Below are 27,054 nucleotides of genomic sequence, written 5' to 3'. Positions count from 1 at the left end.
AGCATGTTGGTCCTCCCTTATGTTGAGATTGTGTAAAAAAACTGGCTGTGTGTCTCTGATCAAGTTGTTTAATCTGTCTCAGCTCTGGCAAAAGTTCCAAAGGAATGAAAAGAGAGCAAGATTATTCATTGCATAAAGGAGGCTCCAAGACAGAAGTTGCAAATTACAGACCACTTATATCTCAGGAGGTGGTTAAAGTATTGGAAAAGATGGTTCTAGGTAAAATTCAGGAATGGGTAGATAGGTAGATAATTTGTAAAAGGTGGATCCTGCCGTAGTAACTTACTCGCATTTTATAATATGGTGACAGCTGAATTCAATTAGGGAAATAGCTACACTATGCTACTACTGAGCTTTGCAAGGCATTTGACAGACTACCATATGGGAAACTATTACATAAGGTATAGAGAATGATCTGGAGAAGGCAGAAGTCCAGAGAGTTAATCTAGAAATCCTGCAGGATGATTTTAATAAACTGACAGTGTGGGCAAAGGATAATGGTTATCAATTTAATGTGACAAAGCATGAGGTTATGCAATATGGGATGAAAAGATTACATCTGTGTATTACGTTGAAAATGCTGGATGAGACCACAGATTTGGAAGTGATAGTGGATAGCAAGTTCAAGCACAAAAGGCATATTGCAAAAGTGGGCATAATAGCTCAAAGTTTTATTTGGATATTTTAGAACACATTAACAAGTAAAGATGTCAACATCTTTACTTGCTAATGTGTTCCCTATTTATTCCCTATTTGAATATTTAATATTCAAAGTTTTATTTGGATATTTTAGAACACATTAACAAGTAAAGATGTCAACATCTTTACTTGCTAATGTGTTCCCTATTTATAAGGCTATGTTAGCACCACACTTATTTGATCACTTGGTTTCCTTGGGAGATGAGGAATTAGTGGAGAGGATCTAGATGAGTTATCAATATGGTGTCAGGCCTGGATCCAGATAAGTGACCAAGATGGTGACAGATTTGTGGAGTGCTCCTTATGAGGATAGATTGAAGGTGTGGGTTGTAGAGCTTTTAGTCAACAGCTGTAAAAGATGGGACGTGATAAATAACTTACTAAAGGAGTTCTTTAAGATTGATACAAATGAAATTTTTCCATACATGATGAGTATGGAGAGAACTAGAAGTCACCCATGGAAATTCTGTAAAAGTACCCTTAAGCACCCTTACTAATCATTTAGTAAGGGTGTGCAGGCTAGATTATCTTTTACCATTTTAGGCCTAAAATGGTACTTACTTTATGAAAAACTTAAACATCTTTGCTATATTTCTGTTTTCTCAGTTGTTTTTTAATATGTCATCATGACTGAGATATAACAATCTTAATTATGTCATTTCTCATTCACTGTCAGAGCACTTACAATTACCTGATGCAATCCATTCCAAGAAAAAAATCTAACCTGCACACCTTTACTAAATGATTAGTAAGGGTACTTTTACAGAATTTGCATGAGTGGCTTCTACTTCTCTCCATACTCATCATGTATGGAAAAATTTCATTTGTATCAATTTTAAAGAACTCCTTTAGTAAGTTTTATTCCTGCTTGATTTTATACCAAACTATCGTACACACTTTTTTAAATTCGAACTCTGCTGATTGTAATTTACATATGCACTGTTTGGAAAGAAGTCAACGGACACCCCATGGGTGAAGTGCATCATTCCATGTAACAAGTCGTGTTTGTAGCCAGTATAAATTGGAGAAATATGATCCCAAGTCAGTGCAACTGTGTCCGTATGAAATGACTTCAAGAAGGGAACTGACAGAGTTTGAAAGTGACATTGTAATAGGATGCTATGTTGCAGTATGAAGAAGTCTGTACTAAAGTTCCATAAACATAATGCTTATGAAGTTTATTCTGACAAAAGACTGTCAGAATAGTATTATAAAGCAAATTCATCACAGCAAGCTATCTACTATAACAACTACTATAACTGTTCAGCAAATTGTTGACAATAGGGCCATCCCAGGTCAACAATCAGTGACACTGTAAAATCTCATATGAATGTTGTTGTATCATGCTCGTTTTTCTGCTTAAAAGAAAAATGGAATTATTTGTTTACAAAAATACAGTTATTTTGTATGTATAATTATATTACAAAATTTTCTGTTATTCAAATTGGTGTCGCATGAGCTGTCATGTCAGCAGATCACATGCATAACTTGACTCTGAGATGGGAATCTCGAGAAACAGACATGTGCACTAGGTGCAAGACTAGAGATATAAAAACTCTTGCTTCAGGAAGGAGAGCTTCTTTTTCTTCCCTGGAATCATTGCCATGTAAAGGTCTACTGCTGATCATCAGAGCATCTCATGAGGAGATCCACACATTTCAATACTGAGAGTTCGGCACTAAGAAGAAAAATTGGGTGGCAAGAAAGATATTCATTGGTGGAAAAGGCATTCGTGTTCAGCTGAGGTTGTCCACATTGCCTGGGAAATTAATTCTGAGATAAAGGAAATTGGTGATCAAGACAAAGAAATTGGCGGGAAGGATGAAATAGGTAGACAACCAGAAGAAAAAGAATATTATTGCTCAGACAAAGAAACAAATAAGGACTGTCTTGCAAGAATGAATTCTATGGACGTTAGCCCACCGTAAGTACCTAGGAAAATGTATAATTGCTCACGGATAATTCAAGTAATGTGTTCTTGTTTCCTATTCACTAGTATTAATGTCATGTTGTTTATAATACTTTAAAATAAGTACCTAATATAAGAGTCGGTGGACTGTTATGCATAGCGAACTTAAATTAATATTAACTTAGCTCACACTTGTCATGTCTAAGTGTTTATGAATAGAAATCACTTGTAAATTGTACTAGACTATGGATGGGATATGAAAAAGAATTGTGAGGAATTTTGGAAACTTAAGTTCAAGATAGATTCTCCTAGAATTGTCTATGACTGTTTTTATACCTATGTTTATAGTTACACTAAACGTTGTAAAATATTTTACGAGCATCATTATATTTTGTGAAACAACACAGAGAAGCTGACTGTCAATGCACTAATCCCAAAAACTATGAACCTGGAGTTATCTGACCAATGAAGGGTAAGGAAATTAAATTATGATAGTTGGTAAGTTAAAGCCATGACTGACACACAAAAAAAAGGTATTGTTCAGAAGAAAAGGGAATAACTTTTATTTTATGCATTTGAGTATGAGTTTATACTCAAAAGAATTTAACTGATGCAGTTGATAAATAAATAATAATAATAATTTCATATCATGATACAACGGCCGTGAGTCCCCTTTTACAGGGAGGTACGGCACCATCTTAGTCCTCCCAAATTTTATCCAGGCTCAGAACCAGCATAGCCGATGAATCAGGCCCATGGCTGGGTCAGTATTCCTGGCTGTAATCCGTGTATGTTCACTGGGCCGGTTTGCCTGTTTGCAGGATGAAAAACCCCAGATAAACTGGCAGAAAAAACCCTGCTGTCCACGCCCAAGACTGGTTAACTTGGCTATGACTGAGGAAGATCCTTAAGCTCCTCACATTGTCGATGGGAATAGAACCTAGGACACTCCTTCCTCAGGCATATGGTTGCGAATTGCAAAGCCATTAGGCTAACTGCGTGGACAATAAATAAATAAATAAGTTAAATACAAGTGTGAATGAGAGTAAAGAAATCAAAGAGGTAAATAACAGATAATATAAGTATAACAAATGGCACAGATATGATAAAATATAGATATAACAATACCATAATGAGATGGAAGTACAAGGAGTCAACTCAAAGTGCTGCCTGCAGTGGATGACCCACCACACTCACCAAATGTGACCATAGGGCGCTTCATCTTCAGAGGTGCAAAGTGTGTGTGTGCGTGTGCGTGCGTGCAGCGGGATGTGGAATCTTGGAAAGATGTGTTATTGAGCGACAAATCATGCTATGCCTCTACTGAGCAGATGAATGGTTGTGGTAAATGCCTGGTGAATGTCACTTACCAGTGTGCATAACTCCAGCTATGAAATTGCTGTGTGATGATATGGTCCTGTTTTCCCTGGTTTAAACTTGGACCTCTGTTTTTGGTGCCATGAACATTAAACTCTGAAAGGTATCTGAACATTCTGGACAATGCGATGCTTCTTCCTGCTTTGTGGCATTTCTACAGAACTGACCATTGTCTTTTTCATCAAGAAAATGCACCCTGTAATAAGGCTGCTGCTGCTGTAATTGTGTAGTTTGTGGAAATGATGGACATTAATGTCACCACACCTGACTGGCCTCTGATCTCAACCCTATTGAATATCTGTTTGATGAACTGGAGTATTGAGTGAGGTCAAGTGATATCCATCCCATAACAGTCGAGGACCTAATTACATGCCTACAGGAAGAATGGTCCAAAATTCCCATTGATCACTATCATACACTTGTGGAAAGTATGCCCTGTAGGATTGCTACAGTCATCTCACTGAAAAGAAATCCTACATCTTATTAAGGTGGGCACCATGGCTGTTTGTTTTTCACACTATGGTGTCCATTGACTTCATTCCAACAGTATATGCTGAATATTGCTAGTTTATTTTTATTTATGCCATATAGTTTTTAAAATGTTGAACAAATTTTTCCTTGGTAATTTATCAAATGGATTTTTAAGATCCACTCAACAATCTATACTACTAAAATTCTTATACTGGTAACCTTCTTTGTCTAAAGCCTGATTTGTTTCACACCTTCAATTAACTGATCAGGAATTGGCAAGTCCTCTCCTTATATGTTAAAAATTTTCTAGATATAATTTTTTTAATAATGCATATATTTATTTTTATAGGTAAAGACATTTAAAGAATTATGTATAATGGTCAGGAATCCAGCTCTTGAAATCATGCAGTATCTAGAAAGCTCTAATTATGCTTTTCCATCTAATCGTTATGTATTGTGTATCCTCTTATGGTTTTTTTTTTTTCTGTGTGTGTGTGTGTGTTGTGTATATTATATACTGTTCAAATTAATAAATAAATTAATACATATTAAATAATTAATGCATATTAGGACAGACTGAAATGCATTGCAAGAATATTTATTTAATAAATTTATTTTATTGCTTTATCTTATATTTTTTATTTAATTTTTCTGAAAGGGTTGGTTTGAATATCTAATGTATAATAAATGAAATAAGCTTCTTCATTGTCTCCTTTGTGAAAATGGATATTCTTATTTTTTTCTCTCACTTCTTTTTTGCAGTGAAGTGAAAGAAACAAAATACATTATCGAAGCAGTCAGACATTAAAAAAAATTGCTAAACAAAGGTTAAAGGTTACTTGAATAATGGCATGCCCATAAGTAGTTAAGCATTAATACATTATATCACTTAATATATCACAAAGTGATACAATGTATTAATGCTTAACTACTTATGGGCATGCCATTATTCGAGTAATCTTTAAGACATCTTAATATAAATAATAAATGCCAAAAATATTGAAATACAGCTGAAATTGGTTATAATGAGCACCAGGGGACTGACAGAATTTCCTCATTATAACAATTACTCGCTATATCAGTGATTGGTTAAATATATCAATTATTTGTTAATCACTGATATATATCCCTTATCAGTGATAAGGGATATATATCAGTTTAATCTACCTCCTATTTTTCTTATTCTCAATAACTCAATTAAAAATAGATATAGAGGGATTCATCTATACTGACTGAGCTACGGAGGCTCTAATGCATATGGGATAGTTAATGCAAATTGAAAAAATATGCCTCAGTGAAAAACTAAAAACGGATGAACATGATTGTGTGTTTTGTGATGAATTGCTTTCAGTAAAATGGCATGATAAATGTGATGTGCTTATGGTGACTACAGATAACATTGACAAAAAAGACAGGGCAAAAAATTTTAAAACCTGCTTGTGTGTCAGCTTGTAATGCAGACATGGGGCTTGTAGATAAAAGTAACATACAGATGGGTTTCTTGGATACAGTAAAACTTTTTTTTCCATATGCATGAATATGTACAACTTGTTTCTGGTGAAAGCTGGAAAGAAACCTCAGCTGGTCAACTTCAGGGTATACAGGTAATTCACTATCTAATTGAACACATAGTAAGCCAAAGAAGTTGCCTAAAGGTGGAAAAAGATAAAAGAAGAATAAAAAAAAAGGGGGGGTGAAAACTCACTCTATAGAGGTGAGGTATGTATTTTTAACTGACCACTCAAAGGGCTAATATAACTGTGCCTGAAATAATGGCATGTTTTGCAAAAACATGCTTAGGTTCCTATCTGTTACAATGAATACAAATATCTAAAATATTTGTGATTGGCATTTAAACAGATCAAATAGGAAATACACATGCATAAATCTATTAAGAAAATGATTCCTATAAACAAACTATTATGCATAGTGTAATAGTTTCTGTTTATAGGAATGTCACTCATTACTCCTCTAATTCCTTTCATTAAGTTTTGGTTGCTAGTTTGCCACTTTATCTTATTAAAAACATTCCAGATTAGACTTTTTTCATGAAAGTGCACACACACACAGAAAAAAAACTACTGAAAAGGAGCAAAAAAACAAGACTTAAAAGTTATATACTACCATATATAACTACACTAGTGCTGAAGCTAAGGACAAACTACATTTTTGCCTGTATATGAAAAAATTTTCAAGTCATTCAGGATTTCTTGAGGCAAACTGGCCCACTCCTCCTTCAGAGCAAGGATAAGGCCGTGTTATCTGGAGGAAAATTTCGAGCAATAGTGCATCTTTTTATTGCATCCCAGACATGTTCTAGGAGGGTTGAGATGTTGGAGACCATGCTGGCTACTTGATTTCATTAATATCCTCGATCTCCGGAAGTATCTCCACTGCTTGTGCACAATGTGGTGTGGCATTGTCAACCATGAAAATGAATTCTTTGCCTACAGCACCATGGAACGATAATTTGTTGCAGTATCGTTCACCAATCATAGTCCCTTCAGCACTTGTATATTGCTGGATCCATTAAGCATAATGCCTCCCCACACCATGATCCCAGCACCACCACCATATCTATCTCTTTCGAGAATATTTTCACAATGGTAAGCAGTAACATTTCACATCACATTAAGTGTCATCTAGAATTGGAGGAAGACTAAAACAACTCTCATCTGTAAAGAGTACATTAGCCCATTGGTGTCTTGCCCAGTTTTTATGGATCCAACACTACTGAAAATACTCTATGATGAGTTGTGAATAAAGGGACACAGACTGCATGCCTTTGGGGGTATAGACCTACTTCTTGCAGATGCCACAGTTTGTCGAGATATCCACATACCTGTGCTTGAATGGAGCAGACTTGCAAGTTGACCGGCCATGGTGTGTCGATTACGTTTTGCTGTTATTACCAAAAATCTGTCTTCATGCTCCAGCTTGTGGTCTTATTGACTTAGAACCACAAACTATCATCATCATCATCAAATTCCTGCCATGTACTCTCAAGGGGTGTACAGGATATGATAGTACTACATGAAAAAAATTACATCATTACTAATTTCCTATCTACAATTTTCCTCCAAATCAGTCTGTTATATGTCAAGACTCCAACATCATCAGATTTTATATTTCTACCGTCTAAGGCACTTTGTACCGTATCAATCCACCTATATCTTGGTCTTCCTCTGGGTCGTTTTGCTGCCAACCTGGCAGAGAACACTTGTTTTGTTAATCTTTCCTCACCCATTCTGCTTAAGTGACCATACCACCTGAGATTAGCTCTGCTAATGCATTCCTGGATGTTGACAATGTCAAGTTCTTTCCTAATATCCTCGTTTTTAATATGATATTACCATTCATGCCATTTGATCACGCCGCTAATCTTTCTCAGGACTCTCATATCTGCGGTCTCTAATCTTTGGTCAAGTGTTTTACTTCTGACCCAGCTCTCAGATCCATAAGTTAAAACTGGTTTGAACACTGTCTTGTATACAGCTAATTTAGTGTTCCGACTAATTTCTCTCTTATTCCATATGAATTTATTCAATTGACTTCCCACCACACCAGCTTTGCTGATTCTGTTGTCTATTTCTATATTGAATTTACTATCTTCAATAAAAATCTTGCCTAAGTAGCTGAAATGTTTTACTTGTTCCACAGGTTCTTCATTCACAACACAGCTGACATTTTAAATTATGCTGCCTATTTTCATTGTCTTTGTCTTTTTATTGCTGACCTTCATACCATATCTATTACAACAGTTATTCAATTTAGTCAGAGAATCTTGTAGACTTGTAGCGGATTTATTTAGAAGTATAACATCATCCGCATAGAGCTGACATTAACATCTCCAATTTTGATATCATGTTTAATACCACTTTCCTTCATAATGTGATCCATATAGATAATGAATAACAGAGGGGATAATGTACATCCTTGTCTCACACCAGATTTAACATTAAACCATCTTCCTGTACTTCCTTCAATTCTAACTGCTGACTTACAACTCAAATAAAGACTAAGTATTGCTTGATATAATGCCCCATTGACACCATATAACTTTGGTGTATTGAATAGCTTCTCTCTTGGCACCTTGTCATATGCCTTTTCCAAATTGACAAAACTTAAATACAGATCTTTGTTATATTCCCATGCTTTCTGGACTATTTGTCGTAAAGTGAAAATCTGATTCTGACAGCCTCTATTTTGCCTGAATCCAACTTGTTCTTCACCCAGCGTTTCTTCCACAATTCTTTCAGTCGTTTCTCAAGTATACTTGCATAGATCTTGCCAGGAACACTTAGTAGGGAAATACCTCTGTAATTCTCACATTCAGTTTTATTTCCCTTTTTATATATGGGTACTATGAGAGCTCTACTCCAATCATCGGGAATTCATCCCTCTGTCCAGGCTTTCTGAACTATGCAGTGCAGCCACTGTAAGACTTTTATACCACCACATACTTCATCATCTACTCCTGCTGCCTTTCCACATTTTAAGCCTTTGATGGCTTTTTCTACTTCAAGTATGGATATGTATTCCTGACTGCATGCCTGGTCAGTGTTTTTTACCACCCTGCTGTCATCACTGCTTGTTTCATTTAGCAGTTTTTCAAAGTAATTACTCCATACTTCAAGGATATCTTTTTCCTTCGTTTTCATGTCACCTTTATCGTCTCTAACTCCTTTTACAGCACTCTTTCCTCCATTTCTAAGTTTCTTCAACAACCTCCAGAATATCTTGCCACCTTCTTCTTGATATTTATTTTCTATGTTCTTGCCAAAGTCCTCCCATGACTTTTGTTTAGCTAATTTTACACAGTGTTTAGCTTTCTTACATTTGTCACTATATTCTCTAAGAGCACAAGCTGACTTATTTGCCAGGAACTTTTGATATGCTTTCTTCTTTTCCTTCACTGCCTCTCTTACTTCCTGTGTCCACCATGGAGTTCTGATTTTTTCTATCCTTGCAGACAACCTCACCACATGCCTTTCTGGCTGAATCAATCAGTGTTTTCTTCAGGGCTTGACACTGAATTTCCAAGGTTTGGTTCCTGTTCTCAAACTTTTATTTTTTCTTGAATAATATTTGTGTATTTTAGTCTACATTTCACATCTGAGAGCTGCTCAACTTTTATTCGCTTTAAAACTTTCTTACATGTTATTCTTTTCAATATGAAATTCAATTTTATCCTGCTCGAGACTAAATAGTGATCACAAATCCTCTGTACACTCTGGTGTCCTGCACAAATCCTCTGGGAGAAAACATCAGTATCGACAATAACATAGTAAATGAGACTTTTCTTATTCCTTGCCTCTTCTCTCCATGTGAATTTGTGCACATTTTTATGTTGGAACATGGTGTTAGTAATAACCAGTCCATGTCCTGAGCAGAAATCCAACAGATATTTGCCATTATTATTAGCTTTTTTCTTTTCTCCAAATTTTCCCAAAATATTTTTGTATGTCTGACAATCATTTCCTACTCTGTTATTCAGATCCCCAACAAGGACCAACTTTTCCTTTTTCATTGTGTCAGTTGCTTTTTCTAAAGCCTCAAAAAATTCCTACACTTCTACCTTAGTAGAACCTTCTGTGGGACCATAGGGCACAAATAAGTCTCATTGTCCAGTTCCCCATTCTCATATTTGCCCACATTACTCTACTTGAGACTGCCTGCCATTCAAGAAGATTAGTCTCGTATTTTGTGGTGAATACTATACTAAGGTAACAAATGAAATAATATATAATCATGTTCTAAGTAAAATATTTTGTTTTTTCCATGTCATTTTTCACTTTAGAATATGGGATATAGAATACATTATGTGCTCCTTTATTGAATTAGATCTACTTGGTTAATTAAGAATTGGTACACATTTATACAGAACATATTGCTATAAAAGAATATCTATAATCATTTTAATATTAGTGCAGTTTTAATAATATAATGATATTAAAAGTGATAATCCAAATGTACAATAATACAACTGATTGCTATAAAAAAACTAGCTAAAACATTCTGCATTTTTTTATTGAAATAATTGTTAAGTTTATATTTATTCTTAATAAAATCAGATGGAAGGAATGGCTGTGGAAAGAGCCTGATTATGGCACACTTATTACATTATGGATACATGGCAAAGTATTTACTTGTTCATGCACCATGGGGTAAGTTGATTTCAAAATGTTATAATTGAATTTATAGAAGCCATTGAGTTTGATGTGATAATGAATTGTTAAATTTGTTCATAATCCGAGAAGTTGATTGATTAAACTTGATTAATAGTAACAGGGGTTAATTGTCATTTTTTAAATTTTACAAATCAAATTCCCAGCATATTTCATTACTTTTAAAAGTAGTAGCTTTTTTCGCAGTAACAGTTATTGTTATTATTATTGGCTTTCTAATAACAGACATAAGTCCATTTAGGATGGCCACATCATGAACTCCACAAATTATTCAAATTCTTATTTATACCAGGATGTGCACATAACCACTACTACTAAGTATGTTCAAGTTTGGTTTTATGTTTATGTAGTGGAAAAAACTGGAGCAGCAAGATGGGAATCAATCCCTCAGCCACAGTCTGAGACTGATTTACTCAGTGCTGAGGATGGGGGGAAGAATCAACACAAATAGTAGCAAACCATATACTACACTGATCACCACTGAATAGATATGTGCAGTACTATGAGACTCACCACCTGTGTACATATTATGCTGGTTTGTGTATATTCTCTCAGTTTTATCTTCATCTCACTCATTCTTGCTTTTTTATTTTTGTTTTTATTTATTTTTTAATGCTTTTTGTAATGTCTTTAATATTTGTGCTGTACATATCTACACACGAAGTTATAACAACATTGCCAAATTAGATAAATTATTCACATTATACATACATTTTAATTACTGTTGTCCTGCCATAACAACTATCTAACTTTTCATTTAAGTTACATAAATTCACTACTTCTGTAATCTGTTGATGAAGGCCATTCCACAAAGTTTCTACTGTAACAGTGAAAAATTAACTTTATGTTTTGTTTTAGCTCTTTTTGTTACTATCATGGACGCTGGGTGACATATGCAGAAAGGTTGACATGTTCTGTCTACAGAAAGATAATTGATAATTATTATGTAAAAAAGTAGACTGTGGTTCTGTAGTCTGGTCTGCATTTCTTAGCCTGTAGAAGGATAAATTGATAAGTGATAATTTTGTGTTTAGTTAATGATATTATCATCATATTCATCATCATCATCAAATTCCTGCCATGTACCCTCAAGGGGTGTACAGGATATGACAGTACTACATGAAAAAATTACATCATTACTAACTTCCTATCTACAATTTTCCTCCAAATCCGTCTGTTACTTGTCAAGACTCCAACATTATCAGATCTTATATTTCTATCGTCTAAGGCACTTTGTACCGTATCAATCCACCTATACCTTGGTCTTCCTCTGGGTCGTTTTCCTGCCAACCTGGCAGAGAACACTTGTTTTGCTAATCTTTCCTCTCCCATTCTATTTAAGTGACCATACCATCTGAGATTAGCTCTGCTAACACATTCCTGGATGCTGACAATGTCAAGTTCTTTCCTAATATCCTCATTTTTAATATGATATTGCCATTGATGCCATCTGTTCACGCCTCTAATCTTTCTCAGGACTCTCATATCTGCGGTCTCTAGTCTTTGGTCAAGTGTTTTACTTCTGACCCATCTCTCAGATCCATAAGTTAAAATTGGTTTGAACACAGTCTTGTATACAGCTAATTTAGTGTTCCGACTAATTTCTTTCTTATTCCATATGAATTTATTCAATTGACTTCCCACGATACCAGCTTTGCTGATTCTGTTGTCTATTTCTATATTTAGTTTACCATCTTCAGTAAAAATTGTGCCTAAGTAGCTGAAATGTTTTACTTGTTCCACAGGTTCTCCATTCACAACACAGTTGACATTTTCAATGATTCTGCCTATTTTCATTGTCTTTGTCTTTTTATTGCTGACCTTCATACCATATCTATTACAACAGCTATTCAATTTAGTCAGAGAATCTTGCAGGCTTGTAGTGGATTTATTTAGAAGTATAACATCATCCGCATAAAGCAAAGAGCTGACATTAACATCTCCAATTTTGATATCAGGTTTAATACCACATTCCTTCATAATGTGATCCATATAGATAATGAATAACAGAGGGGATAATGTACATCCTTGTCTCACACCAGATTTAACATTAAACCATCTTCCTGTACTTCCTTCAATTCTAACTGCTGACTCACAACTCAAATAAAGACTAAGTATTGCTTGATATAATGCCCCATTGACACCATATAACTGCAGCGTATTGAATAGCTTCTCTCTTGGCACCTTGTCATATGCCTTTTCCAAATCGACAAAACTTAAATACAGATCTTTGTTATATTCCCATGCTTTCTCGACTATTTGTCGTAAAGTGAAGATCTGATCCTGACAGCCTCTATTTGGCCTGAATCCAGCTTGTTCTTCACCAAGCTTTTCTTCCACAATTCTTCTCAACCGTTTCTCAAGTATACTTGCATAGATCTTGCCAGGAACACTCAGTAGGGAAATACCTCTGTAATTCTCACATTCAGTTTTATTTCCCTTTTTGTATATGGGTACTATGAGAGCTCTACTCCAATCATTGGGAATTCGTCCCTCTGTCCAGGCTTTCTGAACTATGCAGTGCAGCCACTGTAAGACTCTTATACCACCATACTTCAGCATTTCTGGTCGAATATCATCTACTCCTGCTGCCTTTCCACATTTCAAGCCTTTGATGGCTTTTTCTACTTCAAGTATGGATATGTATTCCTGACTGCATGCCTGGTCAGTGTTTTTTATCACTGTGCTGTCATCACTGCTTGTTTCATTTAGCAGTTTTTCAAAGTGATTACTCCATACTTCACGGATATCTTTTTCTCCTGTTTTCATTTCACCTTTATCATCTCTAATTCCTTTTACAGCACTCTTTCCTCCATTCCTAAGCTTCTTCAACAACCTCCAGAATATTTTGCCACCTTCTTGATATTTATTTTCTATATTCTTGCCAAAGTCATCCCATGACTTTTGTTTAGCTAGTTTTACACACTGTTTAGCTTTCTTACATTTGTCTCTGTATTCTGTAAGAGTAAAAGCTGACTTATTTGCCAGGAACTTTTGATATGCTTTCTTTTTTTCCTTCACTGCCTCTTTAACTTCCTGTGTCCACCAGGGAGTTCTGATTTTTTTATCTTTGCACACAACCTCACCACATGCCTCTCTGGCAGAATCAATAAATGTTTCCTTCAGAGTTTGCCACTGAATCTCCAAGGTTTGATTCCTGTTCTCAAACTCTTTCATTTTCTTTTTAATAATATTTCTGTATTTTAGTCTACAGTTTACATCTGAGAGCTGCTCAACTTTTATTCGCTTTAAAACTTTCTTACATGTTATTCTTTTCAATATGAAATTCAATTTTATCCTGCTCAAGACTAAATAGTGATCACTTCCAATTTCAAATCCTCTGTACACTCTGGTGTCCTGCACCAGGGAGAAAACATCACTATCAACAATAACATAGTCAATGAGACTTTTCTTATTCCTAGCCTCTTCTCTCCATGTGAATTTGTGCACATTTTTATGTTGGAACATGGTGTTAGTAATAACCAGTCCATGTCCTGAGCAGAAATCCAACAGATATTTCCCCATTCTTATATTTGCCCACATTACTCGTTAATGTTAATGATATTATCAAATTTTTATTATATTTAGGTTATTATATAGTTATAATTCATTGTGTAGACCAGTGATGGCGAACCTATGACACACGTGTCAGCACTGACACACTTGAAGGTTTCAGGTGACACACCTTGGATGTTGAAAAATATTGGTATTCTGACGAAAAAACTGTGATAAATCGTGTAAGATCACTCTCAGTTAAGGCGAAGGTAGGTTTTAGCTTTGAGAATAAACTCAAAATATTTCAACGTGATTTAGAAAGTAACAATTTTAAGTATTTCCCAAGAGTGAAAATTTTTTTAACAAAACCAGCCCCAAAAATAGTGAACAACATGTCAACCAATCTATCGAAGTTCTAAAGTCAGTAACTGAGCAGTTTTCTTCTAGATTTGAACAATTTCAAATGTTGGAACAAACAATCCAATTCATAAAGTATCCTGATGAAACAGAATTCATGGATCTTAAATTAGATGGCTTTCAGTAGTTGGATTTAAAAGATCTAGAATATCTGGAAAAGAAAGTTTATTGCTCTTAGAAATGAATTAGAAGAACTTGAGCGGGAATGTCTGCATGATACCGCGTGTAAAAAATTCAGATTGTGAAATTCTAAGCGTGTGGAATAACTTTCCCGTAAACTTTCATGCTCTTAAAATCTTTGCTAAAGCTCATCTAACAATTTTCTCTTCTACATACTCTTGTGAAACTCTATTTTCTGCCTTAAATAATATCAAATTGAAAGGGAAAAATAGATTGAGCAATTTGAGCGCTGTCTGTGTAGCATTAAAATGTACACACAATAGCCCTTCTATAAAGCAACTTTCTACTAGCACTAAGCAACAGAAAAGTCATTAAATGTAATGTAAGTTTGTAATTTCAGTTTATTAAATTATAATGTAATTTCAGTTTATTAAATTAATTGTATAATATGAATTCATAGATTTTATATCAATGTCCTATTAAACTAGACTAATATGATATGTATAAGTCACCATCTATGATTATGTAGTTAAATTTATAATGCATGTATGCAATTGGCACATCAACAACGTCAATATTTAAAAAAAAAAAGATGTTTGACAGACCTGGTTAAAAAGGTTTGCCATTACTGGTGTAGACTGTTTAATCTTAATATGTGTGTGTGTTTGTTTGCAAGCTTATATTTATATATATTAATGATACTTTTAAAAATGGTTTAACACTTGTTAAACCATTTTTAAAAGCTTGTTTAACATGTAAGGGAAATTAGTATTTATTAACAATGCCTATGTCTTTCACTCACTGTAACATGAGCATCATTCGGGGGGGGGGGGGAGAGCAAAAGCATTGGTTACAACATTCAAAATATTAACATAAAATGAATCAAACATGAGTATATTTCACATCTTAGTCACAGCTGAGTGAACAGGAGGCAACGCTATTAAAGTTCAAGGAAATCAGGCCAGGTATAATTGTATAATTTTAAAAAAGTATAAATAAATAAATACAATAATTAAGCTATTTATAAACAATTTATGGCAATTACTTCCCAAAACTTGGAGATATCCATGCATTCTGTTCTATTAAGATTAGGACAATGACATAGTGTTTCACACATTTCAGTCAGGGCATAGACAGTCAAATTTACGTTATTTTTCTTGTATAAGACGATACTTTTTTTTTTCTAAAATTTTTAGATCAAATATTGGGGGGATCGTCTTATACACGGGGGGGGATAACCAGTTGAGAGACCCGTGATTGCCGTGGTGAAACTGCCAGTACTTTCCATGAACAGGCTCTTCTACCAATCACTAACCTTTGTTAACTCAGTTGATTGACATCATTAATGACTGATTCTGAATAAACCAATCAGAACTCTGAAAGCATTCATACGTCTGCAACTTGTTGGCAGGGTAAGTTAATGCATTAACAATATTTTGATCACTAGCCCATGAAAATGTCAGAAAATAAAAAACGATTGTCATATTCTTCAAAATTCAAGTTAAAAGACATCAATTACACAAAAGAACATAGAAATAAAGCTTCAGAGAGACAGTTTGGATCTCCTCCCACTGAGTGTATGATTAGACAGTAGAGATGTTTAAAATATTGATTTCTTCATTTTGGGTTTGAAAAAGTAGGGTTCATCTTATACATGGGGGTTGTCTTATTCACGGAAAAATACGGTAAATCTACTTATGGTGTAACATCTTTGTCTGATTCCAGTGAACCTTTTGTGTAGTGTCAATGGCATTAGAATAAAGATTTGGGCTCTGTGATTTTAGAAATCTTATGTAATCTTGGTGTTCTTTAATTCTGATCTAAACAGAAAAGCCAGTCTGTCCAAAATAGCAAAGTTGGCATGAACAGAATACTTTGATAGACACTAAGTAAGGATAATGGATGAAGTTTATCTTTAGTAGATGGTACAGTAAAGATAACTTTCGATGGTTTTGAAAGTAGCATACAGATTATATTTGCAGAGAATCCTTGCTGTTTGTTCAAAAGTCCCTTTAAGGTAGTATGGAAATCCTCTTCACATCATATTGTATACTAGTTGATGAATGATAATTAGCAATATTTTGTTGATGGTGGTTTCTTTATATCCATTAGACATAAGTGATTTATATTTTATTTAATTCTTTTGATAGAAGGAAGTCCGTACGTGCTCTTGTGTATGAAGCTTTTCTTAATCAAGGAAAAGAAGGAGTAGCCATAGTATTCAACACTAAATATGAGGCTAATCTTCTTGAATGGCAGGCAGTCTCAAGTAGAGTGACGTGGGCAAATATGAGAATGGGGAACTGGACAATGAGACTTATTTGTGCCTATGGTCCGACTGAAGGTTCTACTAAGGTAGAAGTGGAGGAATTTTTTGAGGCTTTAGAGAAAGCAACTGACACAATGAAAAAGGAAAAGTTGGTCCTTGTTGGGAATCTAAATAGCAGAGTAGGAAATGATTGTGAGACATACAAAAATATTTTGGGAAAATTTGGAGAAAAGAGTCAAGCTAATAATAATGGCAAATACCTGTTGGATTTCTGCTGGACATGGACTGGTTATTACTAACACCATGTTCCAACATAAATATATGCACAAATTCACATGGAGAGAAGAGGCAAGGAATAAGAAAAGTCTCATTGACTATGTTATTATTGATCGTGATGTTTTCTCCCTAGTGCAGGACACCAGAATGTACAGAGGATTTGAAATTGGAAGTGATCATTATTTAGTCTTGAGCAGGATAAAATTGAATTTAATATTGAAAACAAGAACATGTAAGAAAGTGTTAAAGTTGATCAGCTTTCAGATGTGAACTGTAGCCTAAAATACACAAATATTAAGAAAAAATGAAAGAGTTTGAGAACAGGAACCAAAAACCTTGGAGATTCATTGGCAAGCCCTGAAGAAAACACTGATTGACTCAGCCAGAGAGGCATGTGGTGAGGTTGTCTGCAAGGATAGAAAAAATGGTGGACACAGGAAGTTAAAGAGAATGTGAAGAAAACATATCACAAGTTCCTGGCAAATAAGTCAGCTTGTGCTCTTAGAGAATACAGAGACAAATGTAAGAAAGCTAAAAAAACTGTCTAAAACTAGCTAAACAAAAGTCATGGGAAGACTGGTAAGAACATAGAAAAATAAATATCAAGAAGAAGGTGACAAGATATTCTGGAGGTTGTTGAAGAAGCTCAGAAATGGAGGAAAGAATGTTGTAAAAGGAGTTAGAGATGATAAAGGTGACATGAAAACAGGAGAAAAAGATATCCTTGAAGTATGGAGTAATTACTTCGAAATATTGCTAAATGAAACAAGCAGTGATAGCACAGTGGTAAAAAACATTCAACAGGTATACAGGAATACATATCCATACTTGAAGTAGAAAAAGCTATCAAAGGTTTGAAATGTGGAAAGGCAGCAGGAGTAGATGATATTCGACCAGAAATGCTGAAGTATGGTTGTATAAAAGTCCTGCAGTGGCTGCACTGCATAGTTCAGAAGGCCTGGACAGAGGGACGAATTCCCGATGATTGGAGTAGAGCTCTCATAGTATCGATATATAAAACTGGGAAATAAAACTGAATGTGAGAATTACAGGGGTATTTCCCTACTGAGTGTTCCTGGTAAGATATATGCAAGTATACTTGAGAAACGGTTGAGAAGAATTGTGGAAGAAAAGCTTGCTGAAGAACAAGCTGGATTCAGGCCAAATAGAGGCTGTCAGGATCAGATCTACACTTTACGATAAATAGTTGAGAAATCATGGGAATATAACAAAGATCTCTATTTGAGTTTTGTAGATCTGGAAAAGGCATATGACAAGGTGTCAAAAGAGGAGCTATTCAAAATGCTACAGTTTTATGGTGTCAATGGGGCATTATATCAAGCAATACTTAGTCTTTATTTGAGTTGTAAGTCAGCAGTTAGAATTGAAGGAAGTACAGGAAGATGGTTTAATGTTAAATCTGGTGTGAGACAAGGATGTACATTATCCCCTCTGTTATTTATTATCTATATGGATCGCATTATGAAGGAAAGTTGTATTAAAACCTGATATCAAAATTGGAGATGTTAATATCAGCCCTTTGATTTTTGCGGACAATGTTATACTTCTAAATAAATCTGCTACAAGTCTGCAAGATTCCCTGACTAAATTGAATAACTGTTGTAATAGATATGGTATGAAGGTCAGCAATAAAAAGGATAAAGGCAATGAAAATAGGCAGAAGCATTGAAAATATCAACTGCATTGTGAATGGAGAACCTGTGGAACAAGTAACACATTTCAGATACTTAGGCACGATTTTTAGTGAAGGTGGTAAATTAAATATGGAAATAGACAACAGAATTAACAAAGATGGCATGGTAGGAAGTCAATTGAATAAATTCATATGGAATAAGAGAGAAATTAGTCGGAACACTAAATTAGCTGTATACAAGACAGTGTTCAAACTATTTTTAACTTATGGATCTGAGAGCTGGGTCAGAAGTAAAACACTTGACCAAAGATAAGAGACAGCAGATAAGAGAGTCCTGAGAAATATTAGGGGCATGAACAGATGACATCAATGGAAATATCATATTAAAAACGAGTATATTAGGAAAGAACTTGACCTTGTCAGCATCCAGGAATGCGTTAGCGGAGCTAATCTCAGGTGGTATGGTCTCTTAAACAGAATTAGCAAGGAAAGATTAACAAAACAAGTGTTCTCTGCCAGGTTGGCAGGAAAACGACCCAGAGGAAGACCAAGATATAGGTGGATTGATAAAGTAAAAGGTGCCTTAGATGACAGAAATATAAGATCTCATAATGTTAGAGTCTTGACAAGTAACAGACTGATTTGGAGGAAAATTGTAGATAGGAAGTTTGTAATGATGTAAATTTTTCTTGTAGTACTATCATATCCTGAGAAATATTAGGGGAAATTCCTAACATGAGAAATTCCTGCCATGTGCCCTCAAAGGGGGGGATGGCAGGAATTTGATGATGATGATGATGATGATGAATTTGACAAATAAGTACAGATAATGAAATAATTAATAAAAAAATAAATAATATGATGGTGAATTGGAAGCAATCGGCAGTGTTTATAAATTGTGTCTTTGGATACATTTGTGTATATTCATGCATACTCATAATAGTTCGCACACATGCACGTGCTTTGGTTCAGTAGCATAGCGTTAGTAGTGTTGATTTCCATGAAACTTTGATGCGAGCTGGTGATAATGTCAGTGTGAATGACATTGAACAATGGCTAGACATCGATAGGGGCGACCCAGGCAGTTGACAATGAGGAAGAAGAAGCGGTTCCAGCTGGTCCAAAACTATCGGTGGTTAGAGAACACATGGACGACATCATCTCATTCATAGGCACATCTTCAGATCTGCTTATGATTGCTTATTACGAACATTTTCAGCAGTTTCGATCGTTAATTATTAAGAAACAGTATAGAAGTGGAAAGTAACTGAAACTTGATGCTTTTTTCCAAGCTTAATCCTCAGTAAAATGGTAGAATTTTTATTTACATAAAAATGTTCTCATTAAAATATATTAATACTGTACCATTGAAAGTAATTTATGTTCAATACTATTCCTAAGATTTGCGATTTAACAGACTTTCGATTTTACAGATAACCCTTAGTCACTAATAGTCCATTAAATCATGAGTTTACTGTAGCCACTTCTATGAAGGATGATGATGTGAAGCTGGTGATGGATATACCTGCCAGTGAAGGAAGGCTTTCTGTGGATGGAAAATTCAATATTATCTGTAGAGTTATGGATGATTATGGAAAGAGTAAGGGAAAAGTCCAGTAACAGAACAGTGCTGTTATATTCACATTAAATAGTGAATTTGATGTGGTATATAAAGAGTTAATTCTGTTCAGAAACAAGTAATTCAGTTTCAGAATGGGGCCAGACTGCAAATATATCATCAACAAAACATAGCCAGATACGAGGTTGAGGAAAAATGGTATTAAAAAGTTTGCTTTCCAAATGCTCCATGAAGTAATCAGCCAAAGCAGGTGAGATGGAACTGGCATTGTCCTTCTTTCTATTTGTTGATACAGTTTGTTCTGCCAGGTGAAGTATCCTGCATTGATGGTAAATTTCAACAATTTAACAATGTCTTCAGGAAAATCAGGATGATTTTCCTGAAGAGTTTGTTCCTGAAAAAACTGAAGAGTTTCTTTGTTTGCATGTTTGTAAATAGAGAAACTACCATTTTCTGAGTCTAGCAAATGAATATCTTTACTTTTCCTCCTTAAAGTTATACTGCTTTTAATGTAAGAGTTGGTTTGGTGAGTGAAGTTTTGAAAAAGATTCAAAAGGTATTTAGCTAAATAATAAGTAATAAGTAGGAGAACTGACACAATGAAATATTCAGCATAGCGGATAACCAGATTTGTGTACCTTGGGAAGGCAATAGATACGTGCTGGACAAGCTTGATGAATTTGCAATTCCTCAACAGTTTTAGCATCTAAAGAATATGATTCAATAATTTATTTATTTTGTTTATGTAGTAGCTTTGAGTAGGATTGCTGTTACAGATAAATTGCCTTCACTATACTTACTTAGTGTATCAAGTATCCTGTTCTTGTCAACTGCTATTTTGGGTAGACTGGCCATTCTGCTAAGATCAAAATCAAAGAACATCAAGATTTCTAGAATCGGGGGGGGGGGCTTGGGCTTAGGCCTTGCTTCTAATACTATTGATACTAGGTGTAGAGTTCATTGGATCAGACAAAGATGTTACACCATAAGTAGATTTAAATTTGATCATCCCTGGGAATATACAAAACACTACATCACTCTAATCTTAATCAAACAGAATGCATGCTTATCTCCAAGTTTTGGGAAGTAGTCGCCATAAAATGTTTATAAGTATTTTAATTATTATATTTATTTATTTATTTATATTTTTCATTATTAATTTATTAATATTATTTTTTTAATTACACAGTCGCACACCTGGCCTGGTTTCCTGGAACTTTAATAGTGTTGTCTCCTGTTCACTCAGCTATATCTAAGATTTGGAAGTTTACTCATGTTATTTGATTCATTCTTGTGTTAATGTTTCAAATGTTGTAACCAATTCTTTTGCTCTTTCCCTGAATGATACTATACTCAATGTTATGGTGAGTGAAATATATAGGAGTTGTTAATATCTAATTGCCCTTACATGTGTTAAACCATTTTTAAAAAGTATCATTATGTCTACTAGTTGATTCTGTAAAATGTCTAGTTGCACATATATTATTATAAGTGCAGCAAAATACAATAGGAAAGGTAGGTATGATTTCATTGTTCCAGAAATTGTGTGTGTGGGTGGGTGGGTGCAGTGTATTCATTATCAAAAGGGATCAATTTGTGGAAGGAAAGTGTAAATGGTGACAGAATGTATCTGGCACTCAAATATTTTGTGAGTTTCAGAAATGTTTATGTCAAAAAACAAAGTACATAAAGAGTAGTTGTAAAAAAAAAAAAATGAAAATGTGAGTGTTATAGAGAATAAACAGAAATATAAAGTGAAACAGAATGAGGTATGAATGATGAAAGTCTGGGTTGGAAGAGAGATAAGTAAAGAAGGATGAGAACACCAACATTGGCATTGCTCATCCCTCTTTCTTATCTCTCTTCCAACCCAGACTTTCATCATTCATACCTCATTCTGTTTCACTAAAGTATGAGTTGGAGTGTTTGGAGAAGTACCTCTACAAGTATGTCAGAGAAAGAAGAGAGTGAAAAAAAAAAAAAACAGTAAAGAGCATATTAACAGACAAAAGAATCAAACTCATCACTATCACCATCATTGATTTCCTGATATTACACCTCAAGGGGGTATACAGGATACTACAACAATACTATATGATTAAGTTTATGTTTTACTAATCTCATATCAATAGTCTTTCTCTAAATTAGTCCACTATTATTTCAATATTGTCATATCTAATATTTTAGTCTTCCAAGGTTCTGATCGAATCAATTGGCCTAGATCTTGGTTTTGTTTTGGGTCTTTTCCTGCCATCTTGGTATCAAACACCTATGTTGCTAATCTTTTCTTGCCCATTCTGTTTTAGTAACCATACCCCCCCCCCCTCCCTTAGATTAACCCTGTTCACCCATGCTTGAATGCTAACAATGTCACATTCCTTCCTAATATCTTTATTTTTGATATGATTCTGCCATTGATGCCATCTATTCTCTCTCTCTCTCTCTCTCTCTCTCTCTCTCTCTCTCACACACACACACACACACACACACACATATCTGTGGTCTTGAGTCTTTGATCAAGTGCTTTATTTCTAACCAATTTTATTTCTTCCAAATTTCAATGCATAAATAACTTAAAACTGGTTTAAACATCATCTTGTCTCTTATTTGAACATCATCTATTTATCTCTTATTTCATATAAATTTTTTCAAATGGCACCCTAGCAATTTCCAGGATGAACAGCTTTGCTCATTCTGTTGTCTATTTCTATATTTAATTTGTCTTCATTAAAAACTGTGCCTAAATAGCTGAAATATTTTACTTGTTCTGCAGGTTCTCTATTGACAATGCAGTTGTTTTTTTTATGCTCAGTCTGTATTCATAGTTTAGGCCTTTTTTGCTGATTTGTATTCTTTTTTTTTTGTTTTCTTTCTTTCATAATGCAGTTCATATAGTTGGTAAATAAGAGTGGAGATGATGTGTACCCTTGTCATACATCTGACTTTACATCAAACTATCGTGCTGTATTTTCTTCAGTTCTAACTGCTAATGTACAACTTAAATATATACTATGTATTACACTCTGTGTAATGTTCCATTTACTTCATGTAATTATATACATTTTGAAAACTCTTCTCTTTGCACCTTGTTGTATTAGCATGATTTTTTCAAAATGTGAAATCATTTATTTATTTATTTATTATGTTGTGCCCATACACAAAAGGTTGGTTGATCAACCTATAATACATTAGTACCATATATGGGTAGTGGCTTTGGCAAGGAGGAACTTGTTTACATTTGATTTAAAGGCCTGTATATTGTATTTCCTTAGGAAACACATCAGGAGAAAGAGGGTTTATATATGTTTTGGGTTTTAATAAAGTAAGGACAGTGATACTTCTAGACTTTGCAAAGGCTTTTAACAGAATACCACATAGAATTCTAATCAGTAAATTGCAGTACATGGGGATGGATATAAAGTTGGTAAAGTGGATAAGAGGGTGGTTGATGCAGAGATACCAGACAGTAGTTTATTCAGGAGTAGAGTCCGGTAGAAGGCTTGTGACTAGTAGCTTGCCACAGGGTTCTTGTGGTTCTTGGGCCACTGCTATTTAATTTGTACATGCATGAACAATATAGGAAATGATCTGAAAGGAACTATTCAGTGGTTTGCCAATGATGCAAAATTAGATAGAGCAATAGTCAATAAAGATTATTATCTTAAAATTTTTCAGGGCGATTTAAAATAGACTGGCAGTATGGGCAAAGGAGAATGGATATCAGTTCATTGGCAAATTGTAAGGTTATGCATTTTGAATTGAAAAGATTACCAGCTGTGTACCACATTGATGGAACTGTACTCCAGGAAATTGATGAAGCCAAAAATTCTTGGATGTTAGTGGATACGAAGTTGAAGTTTAGAGGGCATATTGCAAAAGTTGCTATCTCATCAGATTACTTGGTGACTAAAGAACACCTTGATAAGCAGAAATAGGCAGGTTATTATACCTCTTTATAGGGCCTTGATAAGACCCCATTCCCAAGAAACCCAGGTGACCAGATCTGGTCACCTGGGTTTCTTGGGGATAAAGAGGAAGTGGAGAAGATCCAGAGACGAGTGACCAAGATGGTGGTATGTCTATGGAATGCACCTTATGAAGACAGGTTGAAGATTTGTAGGTTACAGAAATTGGTTGACAGGCAGGAAAGGGAAAATATGATTAAGGCACACAAATTACTGTGAAAGATTTTTACAAGAATGATACAGAGGAAATATTTCAGAACTGGTGATGGAAGAACTAAGTGCCATCCTCGGAAATTAAACAAGAGTGTAGTTAGCAGGGTGTGAGGACTAGATTTTTTGCTTGGAGAGTGGTGAATGAGTGGAATAGGTCACCAGAGTATGTTGTGGGTGCCTTGATTGTGAATGAGTTCAGAGCAAAATTAAACATGCACACATGTGCCATATAAAAAATAATATTTACAGTATATTGATGACATATTTGCAGTATGGAATTGCATAGAGCCAGAACTCCATTTATTTTTACAAAGAATCAGTAATCTAAACCAGTGCTTCCCAAACTTCTGGAAGTCAGGGCCCCCTTTGCAAAAATTAAAATATTTCACAGCCCCCCTCAAAAAAAAATCGTAATAGAGAGATATATTATTATAATATTTATTGTATTTATATTCAATACAAAACACACAGCGAATATTGCAAAAATCAAATGCATATATTACATTTTTTGCCTTTTACCATTTGGTTCTGAAGACGATGTGGGCTGTTCTAATAAAATATGAAATATTGTCCTTTTTTTGAGTCTGTTTCTGTTCGCGGGAATTTTTTTTATTTTTTATCAGTCACTTATCCATCTCAGGGTTACATTTTTTAAAGTAGAATAGATCAAATAATATCACCACTTACTGATACTGGCACACCACAGACTGATAACATGAAAATAGTGAATATTACCTGAATAAGGGAATCCCCAGACAAGGAACATTTTTTTTTCTCTTTTGTGACTTTTCTCCCTTTACGGTAATTAAGCCTAACGCGAAACAGACAGCAAAGGCAGGTTATTAAAACGTGCATATGATTGGTGCGGTATTAACAAAAGATCGCGCAACCGAAAGATAAAAGCATAGCTGACATGCTAACTCTCTTCAACCGAATTCCATATGTGAAAGTGCCATAATATTCATTATATATATATATTACTTAGTTTTAACACTTTTACGAATTTTAACTTGTTCGGTTGAATTTTATTGATGCCTTGGGAAATCGAACTCACACACATCTAATTAATAACAATAGTTTTTAGTTAGATACTGTGTTTGCCCATGCGACATATGGTTTTGTTTCAGTCTATACAGCATAGTTTCTGTATGAGGGGACATGTGATTCATTAATTAGTGTGTTTTTATCCCAGTTGTCTCTAATTGCACTATTTGTTGAGAAATATATTACACAGACCCCTCATACCTTATTCACTGGCAAAATAAAAGTACTTGTTTTTATTGCCTCTGCAGTATAGTGGGAGGGCATGTTGTTTACCACTGCAAGCTAGTTACTATCTCCCCACATGAACTTGCTTAAGCTTTTTTCATGTGTGAAGTATATGCGAAACTTATTGGTAACAGAAAACTAGCTCGGATGACAGTGATAATATAAAACGAGTTTTGATATGTATATAAAGTCAATATCAACAGTTCCTGATTACGAACGCGTGATGAAAGGGACAGAAAGGTTTGGAGCTTCCCTGAAGAGCATTCGAAGTAAATACAATTAACTACTACTTTGAAATGAAACATATAAATAAGCAATATTTACTAATATTCATTAAGCGCTGAAATACGCAGGAAGCAAAGTTTGTGAATCAACACCAATGTGTGAATTTTTCCATTAAAATATAAAAAATAACAAAAAAAGAAATAATAAATAATAAAAGTTAAATACGTTTCTTTTAAAATAAAAAAAAAATCTACTTAGTCTTAAAATATTTTAAATTTGTTTTCATTATTTCATGGCCCCCCTCAACAAAACCTACGGCCCCCAAGGGGGCCGCGGCCCACAGTTTGGGAAGTGCTGATCTAAACCACCGAATTAAATTCACATTAGAAAAAGAACCTTCAAGTAGAATTTCCTTTCTGGATATTTGTATCTACTGTAATCCTGATGGATTATTTTCTACTTCTGTCCACTGAAAACCAAAACTTTACAGAATGCTATATTCACAATACATCAGCATACTGCCCATCACAGAATTATGGCATCATATTAAATGCTTAGTGACCAGAGCACATAGGGTTTGTTCTTCCAAAGGACAACTCAAACAGGAATTGGAAACCATTAAACAAACAGCTATACTAAATGGATTCGACCAAGAACAACACAAAAAAGAATTTAAAGATGCCAACAAATTATATTCTTGGCTTAATCCTTTATCCAAGTGTAAGCAAACAACGCATGCACGTGAAGTATCTTCACGACTAGGCTACTTGTATATAGAGGCTAATTCGCATCAATTGCCTTAGTATCCCAATCTAACAGATAAGCTTAGGTGTTGATGGTTATTCGTGACTTATTTTTCACGGTATTAACAACACCACAAACACTTTTAACAACAAAGATGTTTTATTAACGCTTATATTTCGCTGAT

The 27,054-nt window shown here is 34.6% G+C and overlaps 1 protein-coding gene across 1 annotated transcript in view; it reads left to right on the top strand.

Moving 5' to 3' along the window:
• mRpS29 (mitochondrial ribosomal protein S29) overlaps positions 1–27,054 on the top strand; it is a 139,123-nt gene that overhangs the window by 34,796 nt on the left and 77,273 nt on the right. Inside the window, exons 4-5 of the mRNA XM_090395055.1 lie at positions 4,806–4,914; positions 10,531–10,623. Coding sequence (XP_090251181.1) covers positions 4,806–4,914; positions 10,531–10,623 — 202 coding nt within the window. The remainder of the gene's footprint in view (positions 1–4,805; positions 4,915–10,530; positions 10,624–27,054) is intronic.

The sequence above is a fragment of the Typopeltis vanoorti genome, chromosome 6 (genome assembly GCF_054136105.1).
Source record: "Typopeltis vanoorti isolate ZY-2024b chromosome 6, IOZ_Tvanoo_1.0, whole genome shotgun sequence".
NCBI classification, from domain to species: domain Eukaryota; kingdom Metazoa; phylum Arthropoda; class Arachnida; order Uropygi; family Thelyphonidae; genus Typopeltis; species Typopeltis vanoorti.
Note: the sequence above shows the minus strand (reverse complement) of the source record. Positions and strands in the feature narration are given on the sequence as shown.